The sequence below is a fragment of the Branchiostoma belcheri genome, unplaced genomic scaffold (genome assembly GCF_001625305.1).
Source record: "Branchiostoma belcheri isolate BF01 breed outbred unplaced genomic scaffold, Haploidv18h27 scaffold612, whole genome shotgun sequence".
Classification (NCBI taxonomy): domain Eukaryota; kingdom Metazoa; phylum Chordata; class Leptocardii; order Amphioxiformes; family Branchiostomatidae; genus Branchiostoma; species Branchiostoma belcheri.
The window spans coordinates 1-15,312 of NW_017804257.1; the positions used below are offsets into that span (position 1 = coordinate 1).

General features: G+C 41.8%; 2 protein-coding genes across 2 annotated transcripts; one reads left to right on the forward strand and one right to left on the reverse strand.

Moving 5' to 3' along the window:
* Nucleotides 1–6,571: 6,571 nt before the first annotated feature.
* Nucleotides 6,572–8,103, forward strand: LOC109482999. The gene is made up of 3 exons (XM_019785957.1): nucleotides 6,572–6,827; nucleotides 7,121–7,348; nucleotides 7,617–8,103. Exons 1-3 carry the CDS (start codon nucleotides 6,631–6,633, stop codon nucleotides 8,101–8,103), a joined length of 912 nt encoding a protein of 303 aa, XP_019641516.1. The 5' UTR covers nucleotides 6,572–6,630.
* On the reverse strand, nucleotides 8,027–11,704 carry LOC109482997 (ATP-dependent DNA helicase RecQ-like). The gene is made up of 7 exons (XM_019785955.1): nucleotides 11,370–11,704; nucleotides 10,626–10,728; nucleotides 10,304–10,415; nucleotides 9,983–10,193; nucleotides 9,368–9,625; nucleotides 8,943–9,014; nucleotides 8,027–8,744 (listed from the first exon to the last, which is right to left on the reverse strand). Exons 1-7 carry the CDS (start codon nucleotides 11,589–11,591, stop codon nucleotides 8,115–8,117), a joined length of 1,608 nt encoding a protein of 535 aa, XP_019641514.1. The 5' UTR covers nucleotides 11,592–11,704; the 3' UTR covers nucleotides 8,027–8,114.
* Between the last annotated feature and the right edge of the window lie 3,608 nt (nucleotides 11,705–15,312).

Genomic DNA, 15,312 nt, shown 5'->3' on the forward strand with positions numbered 1-15,312 from the left:
GATTCCAATGACACTGTGAAACATCTGACAACTGAAGGCTGTGTCTTTCCAATGACACAGATGAAACTTCTGCCGAAATAAGGCTATGTCATTCCGATGACACGGGCCGGGAAATATCAGCCGTCACAAACCTATCTCATTTCAATGACACAGGTAAATAATTCTACTGTTCAGGGCTATATCATTCCAATGACTCAGGTGACATATGTGCCATATTAAGGCTATGTCATTTCAATGACACAGGTGGATATTCTGCTGTTGAGGGCTATATCATTCCAATGAGTCAGGTGACATATCTGCTATGTTCAGGCTACTAGTATGTCATTTCTACGACACAGGTGGAAATTCTCTTGTTCAGGGCTATATATCATTCCAGTGACACGTGAAGAATCTGCCGTCTTTACTCGTCATTTATTTGTATAACATATAGCTAAGACGATAAACCTACATGTTTGGTTATTAATTTCTAAACGTACGTGTGTAAAGGATAGTTCATTTTCGCTCACGACAATTGCAACTTTGGACTACATATTTTTAGATGGAACAATGCCAGAAAGTCTACATACATGTAAACATTTGCTTGACAAGACTGTACAAGTAAAGACGGCAGATTTTTAACGTGTCACTGGAATGATACATGACCCTGAACAAGTAGTCAGCACGTCCCGGTAAAGCCGCGAGTTTGCGTTACACTGTTACAGACTAACACCGAGCGACAACTTTTTTTCAGACAGGTTTGCGTTAGCGTTACACTGTTACAGACTAACACCGAGCGACAACTTTTTTTTAGACAAGTTTGCGTTAGCGTTACACTGTTACAGACTAACACCGAGCGACAACTTTTTTTTCAGACAAGTTTGCGTTAGCGTTACACTGTTACAGACTAACACCGAGCGACAACTTTTTTTCCAGACAAGTTTGCGTTAGCGTTACACTGTTAACGGCAGTGAACCTTAATCCGACACTTTTATGCACAGGCAGGATTGAATGATGAATCCACAAACAGACATTCGGTATTTTCGTTAATCATTTAGTGCATCTTGTAGCCTGTTTTTAACGCCATACCTACGTGTGTGTCACTCTCCCAACCATTGAGATATCGCGGGAAAATTGCGTCTTCAACATCGCTCCCGATTTCACCGTGCCCTGCGTATTCTGTTCTAAGCGAAACCTTAATCCGACGCCATGCAACAGTGTAGCTGTTTGCCTGTAATTTTGCTGTTCACAACGACATTTTTTTCTCAATCCCTTTGTCAAACAACAGACACTTATACTAGTTATCATCGGCATCAAAAGTAAGTCGGTAGGCCGGTGCACCGCGGTGCAGCGCTACATGAGATCACGTGGCTTGGGACTATTGAATTTACAAAGAAGGGGACCGCATTCGAATCAGTTACGGCGGGGCATTTTAGTTCCAAGAAAGGAATAATTGAAGGATTTTACAATAATGTTACCAGACAAAAACTTAATTCTGCACTATTCCGAAGTATTTGTCACTAATTTTGGCGATAATACAAGTGTTGCGATCATTTGCCACATCCACATACAGACTAGTGGTATCGTCTTCAACAACAACAACAAGAACATTTCGGATTCAAAATGGCGGTCGTGTTCGATCGGCCGCTGAATGACCATAACGGACTCGCTCTGTGCTTAAAAAGGACACTTCTAGGCAAGTGGTTTGTCAGCAACACACACTTTATTAATTGTTTTTTTATTCGCTGTGACGTTGAATGTATAGCATGAGGATGTAAAGGAGAAATTGTCGATGTTTTGACCACTGTCCTTCCGGAAGCTTCCTCCCACGACATGCCTACAAGTGTAAAAGTCAGTATTTGGGGCGCAGAACCAAATCAGTTAATTGACTGCACGGAAATGACTTCTTACCTCCGACCTGAGGTCGCATTCGGTTTCCGTTCTAATAGCGTGCTTAGTGCAGTCACTCTAGCAAATCCTCGAAAAAATCCTTCAAAAATTCTCGTTCAAATCCGACAATTTTTCGGAAGATATGGCTCCCAAACGTTCGAAGAAGTGCCCAGGATAATCTCCAAGCAGATCTTTCGGTGGCAAGACAGTATCCATTGGCCAGAGGAGTGTCCATTAGCCACCGAAGATCTGCCTGTACTCGCACAGGGAGGAGCACTTCTTTCAGAGAACGTGTTGCTGCCCCTCCTTGTGCCCCTATTAACACCAGTCCGCGCTAAGACTTTTACAAGCGGTTTATAACCTGAATCTGGGACGAGCGCAATGACCCGGCACGCCTCAGCATGAGTCGACTCGCCCGCCAAATGCATCACAACGCAACAAAGTAAACGTGAAGAAAATTAAATATTGCGATACTGACAATTAAATTGTTCCAAAAAAACGTAAATCACACTCTGTACCATATAGTTGTTATGATATTTAATAAAATTGCGAAGAAAAAAGCGTTCCTAGACGTATATGTGATAGTAATTCACTTTCATTTCTTTATGTTTGGATTCGGTGAATGATTACACCGAGCGCGCCATTTTGTCAGGCTAAGAGGCTTTCTTCTGTCCGTTTCGCCATGTGATTTGACTCTCTGCATCGGCATTATGGCTTACCAAGAGAGGATAGTGAAGAGGTGGGTATTTTTTACCATTTTTTGTAACTGGTATTGTTCTAGTGTTGCCATTCATGCGTGGATAGCTCCGTCATTTCTCGTCATGTTCCTGTGTGGGAGGGGGGCAAAATGACTACAGTATGTACCGCGTGTTCGGTGTAGTGACCACGTTTGGCGAAATAGTAAACGTTAAACAGAGACAACTATGCCCCAACAATGCCTATACAAGCCCCAACAACGCATTTTCATTGATTTTTACATGTGTTATGGTAGAAATAGATTGTTCCTTCCGCTTTGGAGAACTATATTTTTACATGGCCCACACTATACTTATCAACTCATAATCAAGATTCGACATAATTGTACTGCAAAATCATGTATAGTAGGTGGTTTGTAATTGATGTTACTAGCTTCTTGTATTATTTATTAGTACCTCTCTATTCATTTGCTTCTAGGATAAGGGAGACTTTCTGCAGTGATGAGTCTGGAACAGTTGAACAGAGAAAAATTATTGAAACACTCAGTGACTTAAAGCTCAAGCCACAAGAAGTTGGAAAACATGTTAGGGTTGCATTTCCCCATGTCACGGTGAGACATGGGAAGGGAAAGAGGGAGACAGTGTACAATGGCATTACCACCCGTCAAAATCCAAGGTCTCAGTGTCAGCCATCGTTTCCAAGTAATATCACCAGTCACCAGTTCCAGTCTCCAAGTCACCAGTTCCAATCTCCAAGTCACCAGTTCCTGTCTCCAAGTCACCAGTTTCAGTCTCCAAGTCACCAGTTCCAGTCTCCAAGTCACCAGTTCCAGTCTCCAAGTCACCAGTTCCAGTCTACAATTCTCCAGTCTCCAAGTCACCAGTTCCAGTCTCCAAGTCACCAGTTCCAGTCTCCAAGTCACCAGTTCCAGTCTCCAAGTCACCAGTTCCAGTCTACAAGTCACCAGTTCCAGTCTACAAGTCACCAATTCCAGTCTCCAAGTCACCAGTTCCAGTCTACAAGTCACCAGTTCCAGTCTCCAAGTCACCAATTCCAGTCTCCAAGTCACCAGTTCCAGTCTACAAGTCACCAGTTCCAGTCTACAAGTCACCAGTTCCAGTCTACAAGTCACCAGTTCCAGTCTACAAGTCACCAGTTTCAGTCTCAACCATTCCAAAGCCAGATGTGTCTCAGCCAACACGACGTAATAACTATCGTCAACAAGTATCAACAAGAACTGGAAGCGGCTCGGACACTGAATGTTTCTCTCACTGAGCAACTACGTGATGCACGGACCTTCCATTTATCAGAGGTGAAGGAAGTAATGAGAAAGGAGATGACGGCACTTACCTCCAGTAGCAGCCCCATTTCGAAACCTGTCAAATGTGCTGAGGACATCAAATCATTTTCTATAGAAGAAACGGCAAACTTTCTGCAGCAAGAAGCTCCAACCATACACTCCCTTCTCACCAACCTTGTCACACCCCTGTACAACCGAGTCGAGGATCATTCCCAATCAGTAGCTACAGTCATCTTGTCATCCATAGCCAACCACAACAGCCAAAGAACCAACGGACTGCAAACTATCATCGGCCTTATGCTGGTGGCAAGAACTTCAAACGACCAGGTGGTGTACCTTCAGTATGATTTTTTAATCTGTTAAGATATAGATACTCTTCAACTATTCCTAACCAGTAGTACATTATGTATTTGTAATAACATAATCTTTTAACATGATTTTAACTACTGGTCATTGAAGAGATGAGCTAAAGACAGATGTATATTTTGTACAACTGGTAGGTTTCTGTCTTTTTTTTGTGGTAAATTTGATTTACATTATAATTCTATAGACAGGGCTGAATCATCAGCATGTATTTATAATTTATTGTTTCCATTTTTAAGGTTATCCACACCTTCAACCATGCTGGGTTAAGTGTGTCAAGCACTAAGATTTGGACAGTGATAAAGGACAACGCCAAGAGGATGAGAGAGGAGACAAAGTTAACCAGTGAAGAACAGTTGGCATATGACAACATAAATTGCCTGAAACGGGTGCGCCAAGTGAGAAAAGGTACCGACATAAATGACTTAGTATTGTCTGTTATGCAATACACTTTCATTTCTGTGTTGTTGTTTTTTTACAAATGTGCACCTCCAGCTTTTTCTTAGGGAATAATGCAATGTGTGTGAGTCATTATTTTTAGAAGCATATCATTACAGCCATTACTGTAGTAGGTCATGTATTAACGCTTTCTACTTTGCATGGCACATCTCACCAGTATTTATGTGTGTGCAGTGACAAACAAAGTTTTTAACTGCTTTGTATTTTTTGGATTGACTGTGACAAGTTACTTTTTTCATCTAATTTGACAATGAATTTTATCGTACAGAGAAACATGCAGAAATGTATAATTGGACTACCAGAGTGGCAGTGCCCCTGAGGAAGAACCCAGAAGGCCTTTCATCTGAACCGCAGGTATGAAATGACTTTATTTAGAAAATGTACATTTGTTAGATAGAGCAGCATTGCTTTTATTATTAGTATTTTTTATTTAAAGAGAATGTGTTAAAAAAGATGTGCACTTTCGTGCACATATCTGACAAACTATCCTGTAGATGTGACAACTAGATATTGTTGTTTTACAGGGGGATCGGAGGAACTTAACAGTCAGAGATATCCTTCCCAGTCTGGATGATGTGCAGGACATGAAGGGCAGACTATTTACAGCTGTTAAGGCTTTCGTCACCAGGACATTCAAACCCTTCAGCGAGTCCACCACCTCCACCCCGGCTGCTCCAACCCAGCGCTGGCTTCCTAAGATGTCCTACAGGCCCCTTGAACTGCTTGATGAAGATGAATCAAAAACATCTGACAATATCCGCATCCTGAATAGGTTTGCCATGGAGGCAGGGATGGAAGGCGAGCTATGCTGGGATCAGGTGAGCTGTTTTGTTTACATGAGTAATCTTAACTACTATTCTGTATTATTGATTCAATTGAGCTGACTTCTTCTTGCCGCTTAACTTGAATCTGTAGTCTTGCACCTTGGTATGTTTATTGTATTTTGTGGAGATTTTTCAGACATAGAAAGTACTTGATGATCGGTAGCACGGGTCCAAGAAATGACTGACAACATAAAAGCGATGTTTGTCAGTTTTTACTGCAGCTGTTTCGGTTCATGTTAGATTTCTTATAATGTTGTGTATTGGGCTGTGCTTAACTACATCTGTTTGTATTTCATTTTCAGTTAGTCGTTGGGGACCAAGCGACTTGTAAAAACATGCGCGGGGCAAGGCGCTTTCGATGGGATGAGGAGGATGCCACTAAGAAACTCACTTGGGTGAAGGAAAATCCTGGTATGAATGATCCCCTTAACATGTGTGCCATTTTCAAACATTTCCTTAGTGTGTGCAGTACTCCATTTTGAATTTATTACACCTTACATCTACATGTGTGTTAGGTTACCTCTACTCCACACAGAATGATTTTTTTTGTCATATAACATATCACGTTGCTGTATTCTCAGGGGATTTCCACTTTCTCTGGGAAGTGGGGAGATGTGTTCTGCTAGCCCACTCTACGTCGCCTAGGGATGTTGGGTCAATGGGACACCTGCGGGATCTTGTGGATCGACGGACAATGGACTCAAAGGGTAACTTACTTGAACTCTCCCCTACTACATATTTTACTATTTCTTTTTTAAAAAGAGCATTGGGTATTGCAGAGCATGTTACCTTTGATTTAAATAACTTGACTATGTGTGTGACTTACATTCAACAGTGTGCTTCAACATTCCAACATAGTAAGTGTTCCTTTGGTGAGCTAGTGTTGTAAATAATGAGAAGGAGAACACTTTTTCTTATATTAGTATATTGTACACATAAGATAAAATTTTACTGTTATATTCCAACAGATGGTGTGGAGGACCTGACAGTGTAACAAAACACAACAATATTTGCAACTATTTGTTTTTAACATTACTGATCAATGTTTTTCCAGGTAGCAACTTCAATGCCCTTGATGAATTCATACACCATGCCCATGATGCCCACTTAGCAGCTGCTCTGATGGCGCACATGGGGCTAGAGTCACTGTCAGATACGTATCAGGGGGAGGACAGCGTAGACGACATCTGCAACACATTTCTGCAGAAATACATCTTCGGGGTCAGACACCGAGACAAAGCTGATGATTCCCTCTACAACTTGTGCACATCACTGCTGTACCACCTCCTACTATACGTTGACCTTAGGCAGGCAATCAGGTGAGAAACAAAGATTTGAATTGACAAAGGCATGACATGATGAGTGTTACACGTGCTGTTTGTTAAGCACTGTAACACACTAAAGCTGCTCTTTACTATATACATGTATATATATATGTTTTTTATATATAAATTTTGGTAATTGCAAAGGTACATTTTTTGACATTTTTACAAACACATACTATTTTGGAATAAAGATAATGGCACTGAACATGGACATTTGGTTCTTCTACTCCTGTACAGATAAAACTCTTTCTTATGTTAAATACAATGCATGTATGTCACATTTACAGGTATGACAACGGCCCTGCAATTGTCGCGCATTGGAGCTTCTGGCTCGCCACGCTTCTGGGAACTGGCAGAACTCAGTATAGCACTGAGGCCGCCAACTTTATCTGCAACATGAAGGCGGACTGGTCGGAAGCAATTTCCAACCTGGCCACACACAACAGGACCATCAACACACATGGCAGAGAGGGACACAGCAAACCAATCGATATGTTGGTGGAACACTACAACAAGTATGTATATATATATACACCATAATTTCTGACAACAATGGGTAAAACTGACAACCATTACTGGAAACAAGCTTACAATGTATCAACTGTATATACACTGTATCTGGAAACAATTACTTATTTGATAGCATTCTTATTCAGCATTGTACTGACACACTAAGAGACATAAATACCATGTATTCATATGTCCAATCTAAACTTTTTATATTGTCGCACTTGTACAGTTCAAGTCAGTTCTGTCTTTTAAACTTATTATGTACAATTACAGGATCCTGAAGGGTGTGTACAGGGCGTCTGGTGGACATTTGACTGTGGAGCATGCCAAGGATGCATCCCTAGCTGTCCAGATGTTTGATGAAGCTAGGAAATTCTGCTCCAAGCTCTTCAACACAAGGCAGACTGTTCGCCACAGTGTACCATCTGCAGACCGGGACATCAAACTGATGACAGATGCTGTTGTTGATGAGAAGACGTACAACATCACCCCAGGTAGGAGATTGTTAGGGAACAAGACATTTGAAAACCCAGTCACCAAAGGCATGGCCAAGATTACAGAGGCCAAGTGGCTGGAAAGTTTCCTTCAGAAAGAAGACGGCCGACTGCCACAGACCCCCGATGCCACAGATGCCAACATGGAAGGTGGGAACAACATGGTGGAGGAAGAAGACGCGTCTGATGACAACAGTGACGACAACGCGGACAGCGACGAAAGCGATGACGATGATACCAACACTGACCTACTTATGGATGAGTAACGTATGTTTTCTTAGAGTACAGTGTTTGTCAAGTCACGTAGAACTCTGTTGTTGTTTCCTTGTTGTCTGTTTCTTTTTGTTGTGTTTGTCTCCTTCTCCTTCTCCGGAATATGGCGGTTAATGATTGATAAGATGTGTGCTGTCATGTCTTTGGGGACACCTTTCAGTTTAGCGAGGTCCTGTTCTGTGTGTATAGAATGCACGTTTTTGACAATCCTGTCGATGGCAGCATCAGCCATGAGACCACATGGTCCGATGAAGAGGAACTGTTCATTCTGCTCGAACCACTCGTCCCTCATGTCATACAAACTGTTTTTAAGGTTTTCCTCATTGCCCGTGTCCGTTTTCCTTTTGGGGCGAGGCTTTTGTCTTTTTTTTCCTCGTTTTTCACCATCTGGACTGTTGGATGTGAAGAGGAACGTGTCAACACTGTCCCCACCACAGACACTGCAACATGTCATAATCTCCTCCATCTCTTCTTCCCTATCTTCTTCTCCCAGGTGATGCAGCAGTTCCTTGCGAAGGCACCTGTCCGTTTGGATGAATTCTGCAGCACCCTTGTCTGCCGTCTTGGTATCTGCCGCACTGTGGAAGACGACAGCATATGCCTGGTCGCCACCTCTGCCTGCTCTTCCGATTTGCTGAAAAATCACAACACAGTCAACAACTACAGCATTTACATTTAAGTTACAATTCTTACATACTGGTAGTCATAGCCAGTGAGAGCTATTAGTTAAAGACGATTGATAAGATTGCAGTACTGTATAAGCTACAACTGATCAATTAGAATTCCAACATTGTTCAAATGTCTACATCTATGTAATTCAAGTAAGCTTTACCTGGTATAACTGGCCAATAGTGGAGGGCAGCTGATAGACGATGACTCCCTTGACGTCTGGGATATCTATCCCCTGCAAGAGCACCATTTTGAATGCATCAGCACATCTGCCCTTAATTATAATGTTCAACACAAACCCTGATACAAACATAGTTTTCTTGGAAATCAGTGTACTGTTATGCCTTTTTATTATGAATGTCAGCTTGTGGAGTTTTTGTTGTAACAGGTAGGAGTCAACATGTAGGAATACCCTTCATTTTTCCTTTCATATAAGACATTTTGTTGTTTATTGTTTTGTTACTTTTTACAGGCCTTTCTTACCAGCCTATGTTTAACCTATGTTGATGTGTACTACGTTGTTAGAATGATCATTTTAACAGTTTTTGATTAGATGTTGGATAAGTTTAAAATGACATGAATACAAACCATTCCAAACGCGACGGTCGCTATGATGATGCGGATACTGCCATCCCTGAATCCTTCAAGCACATTATCCTTTGCACTGGCAGAGATATCGGCATGGAAGACCCGGACTCTTTTCTGCATGGCAGGGCTGCATTTGTTCTTAAACAGGGCCCAGACCTCCATAACCTTTTGCTTTCTGCTTACATACACCAGATGTTTATCAACATCTGTGTGGGTAGCTGCCTGGTGCACAGCATCCAGCAGAGGTCGAAGGTCGGCCTGTTGTAATTAGAAAGGAATAGTCCGTATGAAACACTGTATTTGACTGGGTGATTGATACTGGTTAAGTGCTAATTATGTTGTGTTACTTCCTACAATTCCCTTTCTGATCATTGTTGTACCGAATCATTTCGAAGGTACCGGAATTATGCACAGTGTTTATAGACAATATTAGCCTTAGTTATAACCATCGTGGACAGCTGCAGTATGCAGGGGTTTGATGCTAGGATACTCAAATAAGCATGTATGGATTGGTATGATAAATTTGTATTGTTTTGTATGGAACATATTTTCGCATTTTTCGAAGATTACTGATGAAAGTTAGTTGCATATTGATTTTTGTGCACAATTGCCCACCTTTATGCTTGATTTCTTCTTCCGCAAGAGGAAGATGTTCGTTCTGTCCAGACTCCCTCTTATGATTGTGGGCGAGTTCATGTGTAGTTTCTGTATGACCACCTCCTGGACCTCTGGGGTGGCCGTGGCGGTAAGGCCCATGAAGGGAACCCCAGGTGTGCTGGCCCGCAGGGTACCGATGGCGTTGAATGCCGTCCTGAACTCCGGTCCCCTGTGAAAGAAGTTTAGAAATGGTCATAGGCTATTCGTCTAACAATAGCATTGAAAAGACAACGAGACAAGTGTAGCATATGTAGTAAATGTTCCCAAATAGATATTTACCAGTCCAAAATACAGTGAGCTTCGTCAATCGCTACCAGGGCAATGGGTAGGGGTGGGTTCTGAAGCAGTGCCCTGCCTTCTGCAGAGATCAGCTCCTCTGGGGCCATGAAGACTGCAAAGTTGAGAATATGATGTCATAGTTATTATCAATGTTTTGACTCGATTTCTCTATCACTTTAATCAAAGACATTACATGCTTCAATCTCCTATGATGTGCACCCCACATATCATACTGATATCTCGTGTATGTTTGTTTCATTATAGCCCTGATCTGGATAATATCATTGTGTAATATTGTTGTTATACTGTGAGCATTGCTTACCCAGTCGCACACCAATGTCAGGGGCATCCTTAAATCGTTTTACATCCAACGATGAGCGAAGATGTGCGCCCTTGTACCCGGTGGTTGCCTCGAAGCGGTGAATCTGTAAGATGTGTGTTTTTAATACAGGCAAACAATATGTGTCCACAAGGTAGACTTTGTACTAAAGCTATGCTACTGAAACATGGAAGTGAACATGGAGAAATGTCCTGATAGATCTAATGTTAAAAGAGGCGAATTATTCCCCAAGAAATCGATCCAACGTTGTATAAAAACCTAATCAAATGGACCCTGCCCCGGCCAATTGGTATTTCCCTACTGTTTAGCCATCGAGATCTGCTTGGAGATTATAAAAACCGTCCCTATTTACGAACACAGGGCCCGTTATACGTGCAGCATCATGTATTTACGACGACACAACGTGCTGGTGTTAGACTTATATCAGGAACGCAAACGGAATTTGATGAAGCCGTATGTTGGGAAAAAAAAACAGTTCACTTTAAAAATGTGTCCCAACCTAAGTCAATTTTAAACGAAAGCGTTACGATCATGACTTCTAGAAGCTCGGTAAACATTTAGCTGCCCCCCTCCCCCTTAACTTGTTACGTGCTGCCAGCGGTCTGTTCTGTTTCGTAAACAAAACAAATGAAAGAAAAAGTAAAATCACTATTTTCTGAGCTGCTGTGGAGTTGTGTTAGATAATGTACGATATAGAAGAAAAGATTAATGAAATAAAAAGCTTACCTGGTCGCTCATTAGAGCCCGTAATGGCGAAACAACAACCACAAGTTTCGGCTCTGTTACGCAAAGGGGAATGCTCTGATAACAGAGTGATTTCCCACTTCCTGTGGCGATCCCCAAGAAGACATCATGGCCTTCTAGAGCAGCGATGGTGGCGCGTAACTGAGTTTCGCGAGGCTCAAAATCCCAGACTTCGCGGAACACACGACGAACCTTCGCCTCCATGTTTAAAAGACCGAAATAACGGTCGGGTGCGGTGACCCGTAGAGAGACTTCCGGTAAGGGGTCGTCCGGCTGGCTGGCGTGGAGCGGCACGCGCTGGGCCCTTGGAGGGCAATTAACACCTACTCGGCAAGCAGGTTTGATTAGCCAACAATTAGGTGTTAATAGCCTTTGAACGTTTCGACTAGAGGCAGATCTTCGGTGGCTAATGGACACTCCTCTGGCCAATGGATACTGTCTTGCCACCGAAAGATCTGCTTGGAGATTAGTTTCACCCGTATCATTGGAATGATACAGCCCTCAGTCAACAGATGTTTCACCTGTGTCATTGGAATCACATAGCCTTCAGTCGACAGATGTTTCACCTTTTTTCGGCAGATGTCGACATAAGTTTCACCTGTGTCATTTGAATGACACATCATTTTTCGTCAGAAGTTTCCCCTGTGCCATGGAAATAACACGATCTTTTTTCGGCAGAGGTTTCACCTGTGTTATCGGAATGACACAGCCTTAAGTCGACAGAAGTTTTATCTGTGTCGTTTGAATGTCCTAGTGATCCTTATCTGTCAATATTATATACATTATAGCTCATGTTGCGCAGGCTATTTCCAAAGGTATGTGCGTAACCTGCATGGTTATGCAGGTTACGCACATATACACTATATAGGTCGAACTTATAGACTATATAGGTCGAACTCCTCCCGTTAGTGTTAGACTTACGGTTGGGGGTTAGGGTTAGTTAAGTTTTAGTGGCCAAGGAGGTTACATGAATGAACTCTATTACACTAACAATTGTACATGGTACAATGTATGGCAGCGTGAACAATACAATACTTAACTACAGGAATATGAACGTAAACGGCGTATGACATGATGTGCGTTAGGCGTTGGTATCTGTTATAATACTTTCTCTCTATTATGCACTACATATCAGTACATATATATTGGCCTTAAAGTACGTAGATATAGAGTCGGGGCATGACATAAGTAGATTGAAAATGTCTATGTTTGTCTTTGGGAGAGGTTTACCAGCTTTACTTGTGATCAATTTCATTAATTTTTGTCTATCTAAAGTATATGCAGGACAGGTCATTATGAAATGCAATTCGTTTTCAACGCCTTTATGACACGAGGGACACAGTCTCTAATTCGGGCTGGTGTGTTACAGTGGCGACCTTTTCCATTGTAAAGAGTGGGCACTAATCCTAAGTTTTGTTATGCTGTTTCTGAATGATTTGTTTTAAATTGATAAAAGATAGTTCAAACAGAATTGGGTTTTAATTTTGCAGTAGGTATCGAGTTTGGTAAGACTTTTAATTTCTTGTCTCCAGCAAGAGAGAAACGTGTTTTGTAGACGATCTTTTGAGATATGTCCAAACTGGTTGGTATTAACGGAAGGATTTAACCATATATTTTGAAATCCGTGCCTAAAAATCATGTCCTGAACATGGACAGCCCAGTCTTGTTGTAGTTCAACGGAACAGGTTATATAAGCTTTCATAACGATCCTGTCGTTCGGTAAACTACTTCGGTAGGCGAAGCCAATATTTTATTAACTTAATGTGTTTGTGAATCGAGGTATAATGGGAATACCCCAAGTTCACCCTGACGGTGGCGTTAACGGAGCTTCTGGGCACGCCAAGTGCTATTTCACAATTTAAAAGTACGAACTCCAGATCGGGGATTTCATCCTGGATATTGTTGGTTGTTTGATTGTTATGTTCATGCAAGGACGTTACACACAACGTCCTTGGTCCATGTCTTTTGATATGCGTGATTGATATAAGATATTTAGTTTGTCACTCGGTATTTTTTTAATCGTACCACCCCGGCATGACTCAGGTATATAGGAAACTCCCAAGTAGTATCAGAGTCATGTATTTGACAGGATCATGTATTTGGTTTCACCCCGGTACACGTACGCGATACGTAAGGTTAGAGGTGTGACCCGGAAACAAATGGGAAACCGGGCGCCACGAAACCCCCATGCGGTTGGTATAATTGGCCAAAAAACATGGCGGAAACCTCGGAAAATCTGGGAAAGGCCTAACTTTGACGTGCTGAACGTTGTTTCTTGTTTAAGGCACAGTCAATTCGTGAACGCCTGGCGGTGGTCTGACTTGTTGGGAATACGGGGATACATTTCATGGCCTGTTTTGGTGCACCGTGACTGAACTATGTCATTTTATATATACCATTCAAATGCATCATTTCGGCGCGTAACACCCGATCTGCCGCCGCCATCTTGGATTTTTTTGGAAAGCTGCAATTTGGCCCAAACCGCTAGAGGGGGCGAATTAAAATGTTTAATATATTCGGTCTGAAGTTTTAGTAGCTCTAGCAGTAGAGGAGAAGTTTGATAATGCATAGAACGGATAAAATAGAATAAAATTAAATAGAAAATAAAAATAAAAACAGAAATAAAAAAATAAAATAGAAAAATAAAATAAAAAATAAAATAAAAATAAAAAAATAGAAATAAAATAGAAAATTATTGTAGTGGTTACATATACTTAACGTTAACGTTATATTGTATTTAGCAATGATCATTTTTCACTAATTCCATTGAAGCAAATGATAATGGAAGCCAACTTATTACCCTGTTTGGTGTTACAGGTATGAACATACTAGGTAATACATTCTTTCCTCTCTAGCAGTTACACAAATCTATGTGGACATCCTCCAAGAACACAAAACTACATGGCCAGCGGCCGAGATAAACTTTTTTCAAAAGTCTTGTTGCGTTTGCGACCGCAAACGGTCGCAAACGCAATGTTTTCGGATCGAAGGCTGGGCGCTTCAATGGTTCAACGAACGGTTCAACGGGTGGACGGGCGGACGGACCATGCATGACAAAGCCTTGCTCCTATTCCTACAGTCCTTTTCAGTCTCATATGCTCGAATCGCTAAAGCTGTGCTACAATAATATAAAAAGCTCACACAGCAATAAGTCTGACAAAGGGATACATTTTATAATATGATTTCACGTTAAAATGTTGCTGACGCGAGTCATAAACTGGCAAAAAACACGCACTGTTCGTCTGGCCATATATTATGTTAATTGCCTGCAGCACCGCCTATGCTCGCCAGGGGACATAATGTACTAGTATGTGTGAGCGCAAGGAACCTCCTTGGTGTGCGTAATATTTATTGTTAAAACCCTTAGCTGTGTACATGCCCTGTGTGCGGGTCCATGTACATTTACAGTATTCGGAATGGCGGTATTTCCCGGCAAAAACATAGTGGCTCTGTGAAGGTCAGGGGTCAAATGGCATTGCATCAACACAATTCCTTGCGGCTGTCGTGTGCCGAGCTTTCTATTTGTTTTTAGTGTCTTTTCGGCGATAAAGTTCTGATTTTAGTCGCGAAATGTCCGGATTTACGCTACAAAATACGTGCTTGGGGACCTTGATAGTAATAATTTTAGGGAAATTTATCCTACCCTCGGCGATCGAGGATTGATCATCATTATTGCCCCGATGGGAATTTGTACTTAGTACGTAGGAGTTTGAGAACTTGGCATCCGCCGCGGAGTCGACAGTGGTCCGCGATTTTGCAAACAAGGTAGACGTAGGGGGCGAGAAGTACATGTATGATGTACCTTATTTTTAGAGCTCCATAAAGAAAAATACCGTCCTTGTAATAAATTTAACGTTTCAGCTGAACAGTCAGTTCAGCACCCAGGACAGTCTGTAGTCATAAAATTCACCAGTAGTACTTAATT